We start from the raw sequence: 9,158 nt of genomic DNA on the forward strand, positions 1-9,158 counted from the left end.
TTAAACAAAAGGTTTAGGTTTGAGTGATTTCAATGAAACTGAAAGCATCTAACCTTTGCATGGCCTTTTTTATATTATTTAATCTCCACAGAAAACTCTAAGAGGATTTAAGACGCCATTCATTTCTCTGAGTAGGTGGCTGTAGCAGGGGGGATATGCGGTGTTGAAACATCCCATTGGGTGTCATTCTGAAGCAATGTGTCCATTAAAGGCGTCATTTCAGACGTTTATCTCACCTGCATTGTCGCCCACGGTGATGCTCTTCCTAACACTGTGTTGGCTTTTTCGGCTCAGCCTGACACATTATTTATGCTAAGTATATGTCTTCTATCACTCTCTCTGTCTTTCTATCTCAGACACTCTTTATTTATCTCATACTCATTATCTGCCTTCCCCCACAGCCACCAGCCAAATACCTCTTACCAGAGATTATAATATCTGACTATGGCAAAAAGTGTGTGGTGATCGACTTGGATGAAACGCTCGTCCACAGCTCATTCAAGGTAAGAAGAGGCTAAAGCTAGAATAGAGGTGTACTATCGATGTTTTGCGCAGTTCTGCAATTGTCAGTGTGAGCTGGCTCAGGCCTTCTGTGTAACAAAGATACAGTCAGCAGTTGGCTTGACCGTCTACGTCTTTGCTTAAAAAAATCTAATTTGTCAATATGAAAATAATCCTCACTTTCACTACCCTGAAAACATAAGAGCATTTTACTTGAGCATCATTGTAAAGTAGTGTTTCTGAAACGTTTTCAGACCAAGGACCATTTACCCAATTAAATTAAAAAAACCTCAAGGACCACATGACTCCAAAAACAATAGACCTCCTACTTCAACAGTATTCTATAAATTACAGCCACATTAAATTACCTTTTTTTTAATTGGGATGCCGTCTACCAAATAGTTTAAAGCTTCATTCATAGCATTGACATTCAAATTATTAATTTGAACTTGTTAATAACTTGTCCATAAAGTGTTTCTAGTTGAAAATCTCTGAACATTTTCAGAAAGGCACTGCGCTCCCCAGCGGCCTGCCAGCGCTGTACAGCCAGAGGGGAAACACTTTATGCCTCACAGAAGCATTGTTTGCAATAGTCCATCTTCTACCTTCTCTCCCCCCCCCCACACAATGTATTAAAAAATATGTTGATGTAATCATTTCCAAAAAATTTAATATGTTTTCATCTAATAAATATTCTGCTTCAAGCCATATTGGTGTTTAGCCTTTAAAAAAAGAAAATAAATTCTATCTATGGTACTCGCTACTAGGCTCACAGACGCTTAGAGAAACACTGTATACATTAAAACATGATATTTCTACCAAAGTTATCTTTGTGTTTATATTAAAAGTCAGCTGGAATACAAAGCTGTGTTAAATCCACTAAAACACCTTGTAAACAAAGCCAGGAGAGGAGCAGGTGGTGGAGGATGTGCTTTAGTAAGAACAAGGGCACTATTACAGTCCTGATTGTGCATTTAGAATAAAAGCAAGGTGGTAATAGAAATGTCTGAAGCTTGGCTGATGCTGTCAACCAGCTGCAGTTAATACAATTTCTTCTGAAGCTTGAACAAGCATTGTCACAAGAAAGAAGTTGTCCAGTAGCAGTAGTAGTAGCAGCAGCAGTAGCAGTAGTAGTAGCAGCAGCAGCAGCAGCAGCATTAGTAGCAGCAGCAGCAGCAGCAGCAGCAGTAGTAGTAGTAGTAGTACTAGTACTACTACCAACAGTAGTAGTAATAGTACTACCAACAGTAGTAGTAATAGTACTACCAACAGTAGTAGTAATAGTACTACCAACAGTAGTAGTAGTAGTACTACCAACAGTAGTAGTAGTAGTAGTAGTAGTACTAGCAACAGTAGTAGTAGTAGTACTAGCAACAGTAGTAGTAGTAGTACTACCAACAGTAGTAGTAGTAGTACTACCAACAGTAGTAGTAGTACTAGCAACAGTAGTAATAGTACTAGCAGTAGTAGTAGTAGTAGCAATAGTAGTAGTAGTAGCAACAGTAGTAGTAGTAGCAACAGTAGTAGCAACAGTAGTAGTAGCAACAGTAGTAGTAGTAGTAGCAACAGTAGTAGTAGTAGTAGTAGCAACAGTAGTAGTAGTAGTAGCAACAGTAGTAGTAGTACTAGCAACAGTAGTAGTAGTACTACCAACAGTAGTAGTAGTAGTACTAGCAACAGTAGTAATAATAGTAGTAGTAGTAGTGGTAGCAACAGTAGTAGTAGTGGTAGCAACAGTAGTAGTGGTAGCAACAGTAGTAGTAGTAGTAGTAGTAGTAGTAGTAGCAACAGTAGTAGTAGTAGTAGTAGTAGCAACAGTAGTAGCAACAGTAGCAACAGTAGTAGTAGTAGTAGCAACAGTAGTAGTAGTAGTACTAGCAACAGTAGTAGTAGTAGTAGTAGTAGCAACAGTAGTAGTAGTAGCAGTAGTAGCAACAGTAGTAGTAGCAACAGTAGTAGTAGTAGTAGTAGTAGCAACAGTAGTAGTAGTAGTAGTAGTAGTAGTAGCAACAGTAGTAGTAGTAGCAACAGTAGTAGTAGTAGTAGTAGCAACAGTAGTAGTAGTAGTAGTAGTAGTAGTAGCAACAGTAGTAGTAGTAGTAGTAGCAACAGTAGTAGTAGTAGCAACAGTAGTAGTAGTAGCAACAGTAGTAGTAGTAGCAACAGTAGTAGTAGTAGCAACAGTAGTAGTAGTAGCAACAGTAGTAGTAGTAGTAGTAGTAGTAGCAGTAGCAACAGTAGTAGTAGTAGTAGCAGTAGCAACAGTAGTAGTAGTAGTAGTAGCAACAGTAGTAGTAGTAGTAGTAGTAGTAGTAGTAGTAGTAGCAACAGTAGTAGTAGTAGTAGTACTAGCAACAATAGTAGTACTAGCAACAGTAGTAGTACTGGCAACAGTAGTAGTAGTAGTAGTAGTAGTAGATAATAAACTATAATACGATGTGTGTAGACCTGTCGTCTCTGTCCAGTTCCTGTCTGAGGGGGACCACCCGGTTGAGTGTTGAGTAAGATTACATGAGAGTATGCAGAAGGAAGGTGGATGAGGATTGACATAAAAGAGACAAATTATTCTCTTTGTGCTACCAGATATTTGGCAATCTGTGAATTGCAAAGTTTTAAAGTGTTCCTTGTAGGACCTCTGCTGACCAGTTGTGGTACTACACTAACAGTTTGAATGATACGCTGTTGTGTTTCTTCTCACAGCCCATCAGCAACGCAGATTTTATTGTTCCAGTAGAGATCGATGGTACCGTTCATCAGGTATTGCGCACACACACACACACACACACAATAAAAATACATTTTTCAATTAAGTCTTTTATCAGGGGCAAGAGTTCCATTTTGTGAAGATCCCGAAGAGACTGGCTGTGATCCAGTTCAAGTAATCCAGGATAGGCTGTGTGTATCCTAGTTGGCCTATTCATTATTACTTGCACTGGGTGGCAGCCGCTGGGCGAGGAGAGGAGGGCATCTAAACCGTGAGTGGCGATGGCGTCTCTTAGAGAGGCGCTCACCAAGCTGAAGATTTTTGATAACGCAAGAAATTAGTAGCAGGTTTCTTTTCTGTTGCAATCATCAAAACATGTAACCTTATACTCCTAACACTGCTATAAATAACACTGTGAAAGCCGCGCGTTTGTCTGACACTCGTGTTACACCATGTATGTTGTTTTTCTCTTGCCTAAAATATGTGCCGTGTCTTGCAGGTGTATGTGCTGAAACGACCCCACGTGGACGAGTTTCTTCAAAAGATGGGGGAGCTATTTGAATGTGTGCTGTTCACAGCCAGTCTTGCCAAGGTGTGTTTAGACCCAGGAATGTTTTCCGTGCTCATGTGTGTTGGTTACATGCCAGTGCCATGGACAACAACATACTTTTTTATTTCCTTGTTCTGGTATTTTTTCACCGGCTTTTGCTGTCTGTATTTTCACACTTCCTCTGCTTTGCCCTCCATCTATGTCTTATGAATCTTAACCAATAATGCATGGGTAAGTTTAATGACTGAGAGAGAAATAACTGCATTAAGTCGGCGGATGTTTCTGTAGAATCACATGTTTCTCTAGTCAAAAGCTAGGTGTCAGTAGTGCAGAATAGCATTTCCTGCTTTCTTTTGGAATATCAGTGTAGCATGTTGTGCTTTTGTGAGTTCTGTTAGCGCTGTAGTTGAGGCATATGACCACAAAGATATGCGTCACAAATGTGTTTTCATAACATGCAATTCGTAAGATCAGCGTAACATGTACTGTGTGTGTTTGGCTCCGACAGTATGCAGACCCCGTGGCAGACCTGCTGGATCAGTGGGGCGTGTTTCGAGAGCGACTTTTTAGAGAATCCTGCGTTTTTCACAGAGGGAACTACGTCAAAGACCTCAGCCGACTGGGACGAGAGCTTGGCAACGTCATCATTGTTGACAATTCACCCGCCTCTTACATTTTCCACCCAGAGAATGCTGTGAGTTCATAAACCACGAATATATTTGTCACAAGCTACTTCTGTTATATAATCTAGCCCTGCCAAGGAGTATGGTGGTAATCTTGTCGATATAGTCTTGGTGGTAAAAGCTAACCGCTGGTGGTTTTCCCGTCTCCCAAGGTCCCTGTCCAATCCTGGTTTGACGATATGAATGACACAGAGCTCCTGGACCTGCTGCCTTTCTTTGAGGGACTCAGCAAAGAAGAAGACGTTTACGGAGTCCTGCAGAATCTGAGAGGCAGGTAGCAGGAAACACCACAGCGCCGCCTGTGCTCTCCATCCTTCCCTCTGTCCACCTCTGCCCCTCTCGACAACCACGTCTCTCAGACTCAGGCAGGCAGATCCTCCCACACGCGCCCCTCTTGTCTCTGCCCCAAGGGGACGCCCTGGAGTCTCACTGTGGAAACCTTCATGTGAAGCCCATCTCCGCTCTCATCTCCTGGTGACTGGCTGCCTTCTGAGTGCCATCAGAAACAAACAAACAAACAAACACTAACTATCCCAGGAGCACTGCGTTTGACTAAAACCACACCGGAAAGTGTACAGAGCGTCCTGAGTTGATAATATTGGGGACAAAATACTAAGAGGAATGAACTCTGATCTTTATTTTCAAACCAACAAAAGTTTTACTATTCGGTGAAGTGCTTATTTTAAAACCAAAAAAAAAAACCCAACATTTCTTTGTCTGAAATTTCTTTTGTGGAACCACACAAAAGTCTGAAAAGATTTTGTCCTCGTATTGTTGCTATGCAGGCAGTTTCTGGTAGTAGAAAGGACTGTGATTCTCTTTTCTTACTGAGAAGTGCCTTGTGTGAATGTTGTTTATATGGGGAGATATTTTGTACATGGCAGAGTACTTCAGTCCATTCACGCAAATGATGCTTTCAAGTGGACACAGAAGTATCTTGATATAAATGTTTTACTTTTTTTTTTTTTTTTTTTTTTTTTTTAATCAAACGCTGGTTAAATGTCTCCATAGTATTCTGTTTTATTTCTTCTCCCGGTATGGTTGTGCCATTATATAGATGTGACTTTGTTTCTTTCTGCTTTCATTATATGTAGAAATAGTTTATTTGTTTTTAGGCAAAGGAGTACGTTTGCAATTGTGAACCTTGTGCCGCACCTGCAAGTACAGTAGTTCTCTGCGTTTGATAGTTTGATCTGAAAGCTCAGATAAGTTGTGCCATTTATTATTTTCTGTCTCTCTCACATATCCCCCACCACCTTATCTCATTTTATTATTTGCCAAATAAGAAAATAATTTTTAAACAGGCTTCATATCTTTAACAGCGGTTCAGCTATAACTGTTAAACCATTAGTAGTAAGTATAGCTTTTATTCTTTTGACTAATAGTTGTCAAATACTTTTGTATGTTTTTAATGTTTTGAGGTCCTTGTTTGTATTGTGCTAATCATATGGCCAGCTGTTAGCCGGCATTTTATTTTTATTTTTTGGCCACACTTAAGTGGTGCAGCTTCACCCTTTCGGGGGCGATCTTTCTCCATAATTCTACACAGTTGCAAAGGTATCCCTTTTTGTTGTTACAAATGGTCTGGGATCTTACAGTAAATGGGTCGAGTGCCATGTTTTCATTTTTTCATGAGGTTAGTGTCTTTAGGGATGATCTAGGATAGTGGATGGAGTAGGGGCAGTGTTAAAATCACACCATTCTCCTGATTTACAAATGGCGATGATGCGGTGTTTACCTTCCCAGACTCTTTTTAACTGCTCTTCACCTCAGTGCCTATGTTTGAAAGGAGCCACGCAACCCGAATGCTGCAACATTAGCATGGCAATAACCTTCTTTTTTTGGGGGGGGGGGGGCTGTTTCCGTCCGTTCCCGTCCGTTCCGATGTTGAGAGCACTTGTTGAGGCTGGCCCGGTAGAGGTTTGGCTGACACTAAAGGCTGGCCTGGTTACCACAACGACTTTCAGTGTTCATGGTAGAACCATCAAACATTATTTTGTCACATTATTTGATTTGAAAACTGGACAAACTCATATAATCGAATCCTTCAGTGATTTTAGAATAACATTTAAATATTAGATTATGTTTTTCAAAATTTTAATACTGAAACAACTTGAATGTTGCCAAACAACCAAACAAACTTGTATAGTGAACTACATTGCCATAGTTTGTTGTGGAGAAAAGAAAGAAAAGGGCACCTTCCAAACCTACAGATGGGTGCTCGGTCCTGGCTCACCCAGAGAAATGTTAGGGGGCCAGCGCTTAATGAAAACTACAGGAGCACTGCGAACGTACTGTGAGGAACCTCGTCATGGCACTGATGCCTTACTGCCTGTGGAGGCACAAAACCAATGTTTCTTCATCAATTCCAAGGTTACATCTACACGTTTTTAGCATCGTCTCATTAGTACTTTCTTATGGAGTGTAAAATCCACTCGACTATATATGTATAGACCATATATGGCCAGGTGACTGAACATTATGAAACAATAAAATGAAGCAATGAAGCATGAAGAAAAAGCTGTGGTGCCATCAAGGGATTGTATGCTCTAATAAACCTTATCTGCTTTATTGCTTGGTTTATATGTCATGATGTTGCATTAAAGAGACCTACACTACTTCATAATTTCCAACTTTTTTTCAAGTTGAAAGGCTGCTGCTCCTACAGGCATATTGAACTTTTTTTTTGCGTAAGCATTTGTGTTGTGTGTTCAGCTCATGATGATGGTTTCAGTGCAATGTCCTTTTTATAAGAAGTGTTTGGTCGACTTCTCAACCTCTCAATGATGACCTTTCTCTGAAAATGTTGTTTGTATCATTGTGATATTTTTCTACCTACCTTTTTGTCAGTATTTGGTTTGAACATTTGCATATTACACATTGTATCCAGCTTCTTTTTTTTCTCCACTTCCTTTCAGATCTATAATGTCCCTGTCTTGCCTTTGGTAAGAATTCTCAGTCAGGTCTTTCCTATCAGGGGACACGTGTGTGTGTGTGTGTGTGTGTGTGTGTGTGTGTGTGTGTGTGTTGTGTGTTGTGCGTATGTGTGCGAACTACGCGGGCATCTTGTTTGTGCGTCCTTCCAGTTTTTCTCTGTATCACCTCACTCATAATCACACATTCATCATTTTGTATTGATTTACACCAAAGTTCTACAACACTTGAGTTCAAGTCACTGTGGGGTTTTTCTTTCTTTTTTGGTGAGGTTATTCACTTTTTCTTATCAAAAACAAACAAACTCGCCGTACTTGTTGGTTTACGATGAGTGTTGGCAGCGTGTTGTCATCCTGAGCATCAGTTTTTCTTTCTTTCCATAATAAAAAGGCTTCATTGAAACAATTTTGTTGTCTTTTTATTTTATCAAATGTATGAGATGGTACATGCCAAAGATCACTTGAAATTGGTGTGATTTATGTTCTTTACTGTCTGTGACTTATGATTTGTTTCATTGTCAATTATTTCCTCGATTTGATCATTCCGTTGTTTGATTTATAAAATGTCAGAAAATAGAGAAATGTCATCCAGTGTTTCCCAAAGCCCAAGATGACGTCCTCAAATGTCTTGTACTTGTCCTCACTCAAAGATATTCGGGTTTACTATCGGAGAGGAGTAAAGAAACCACAAATATTCTCATTTAAGAAGCTGGAAACAAGGAATTTTGACTCAAACCATTTCAGCAAAATAGTTGGCGATTAATCGTTGAATCTTTGTATCTCCGCTGTCTGAACCTGATCTGGTCTGATGGCTCCAAGAGTCATGTGAGAGAATGTTACCATGTTCCCTTCCAGCCATGGCACAAAGCACATTTTTGTGGAAGAATTATGCTCGATTCTGTCAGCAGACTAATGGCAAACAACTCAATGTTGACTTAATGAGCTGGCAGTAGTGTCGTCATCTTATCGTAGAACAAGCTTATTTGGTCCATTACAAAGATGGCAGTTACAACAAATTAACAAACGCTTGAATGTTTTTATTTTATTTTGAAATGGCCCATTAAGGGCAGCAGCAGCTATCTGTAAATCCAAAATAATTAGGTTCACTTTGATCTGGCAAACGTGTTAGCATGCAGTTATCCGTTTACACATTCAGCAGCTATGGCAGCTGCCTGCGGCCGGAAATGACGCCAAGAGCGGTGAGCATGGGCCAAAGGTTAAGTTGCTGGTAGTAAAAACCAAACAATGAACAGTAAGAACAAAAAGTGGGGGAAAAATTGATTCATGCAAGAGATTTCTGAGAGTCTGAATCATTTCGCAAGTTGTGTCACGCAATATTGTGTTACTGTTGAAAAATAAATCACAAAATGCCAGTTTTACATGTTATTTTGTTTACTTTAGTTTTGAAATTGGCAAGTTTCTGAGGTTTGTCTTTGTGTGTTTACATTATTGCAATCACATATTACAGTGGATCCCAAACCCTTTCTGCAGGGCCCCCCTTTTGTAGATTAGAATATTTTTGAGCCCCCCCTGGGAGTCCTGTCACAAACTTGTCCATGTTATGCTAGCAGGGCTCAAGCCTTACCGCGCCCCCCCTGCAATAGCTCTGCGCCCCCCCTAGGGGGCCCGCCCCCCACTTTGGGAAGCACTGACCTAATATAACTTTTTCAAATATTCTCCACAATCTCTCTCACACACACACACACACACACACACACACACACACACACACTTTACTCTGCTTTCATGCCATAATTTCCCGCACCGCTCTCATTAGCACAGTGGAC

The 9,158-nt window shown here is 40.3% G+C and overlaps 1 protein-coding gene across 2 annotated transcripts in view; it reads left to right on the plus strand.

Moving 5' to 3' along the window:
* LOC115022666 (CTD small phosphatase-like protein) overlaps window positions 1-7,056 on the plus strand; it is a 15,246-nt gene extending 8,190 nt beyond the window's left edge. For both annotated transcript variants that reach the window (XM_029453734.1, XM_029453735.1), the window contains 5 exons: window positions 402-503; window positions 3,202-3,258; window positions 3,705-3,797; window positions 4,264-4,449; window positions 4,591-7,056. In XM_029453734.1, coding sequence (XP_029309594.1) covers window positions 402-503; window positions 3,202-3,258; window positions 3,705-3,797; window positions 4,264-4,449; window positions 4,591-4,716 — 564 coding nt within the window. In that variant the 3' untranslated portion in view covers window positions 4,717-7,056. The remainder of the gene's footprint in view (window positions 1-401; window positions 504-3,201; window positions 3,259-3,704; window positions 3,798-4,263; window positions 4,450-4,590) is intronic.
* Window positions 7,057-9,158: the final 2,102 nt, after the last annotated feature.

Source organism: Cottoperca gobio, chromosome 17 (assembly GCF_900634415.1).
Source record: "Cottoperca gobio chromosome 17, fCotGob3.1, whole genome shotgun sequence".
Lineage (NCBI taxonomy): Eukaryota > Metazoa > Chordata > Actinopteri > Perciformes > Bovichtidae > Cottoperca > Cottoperca gobio.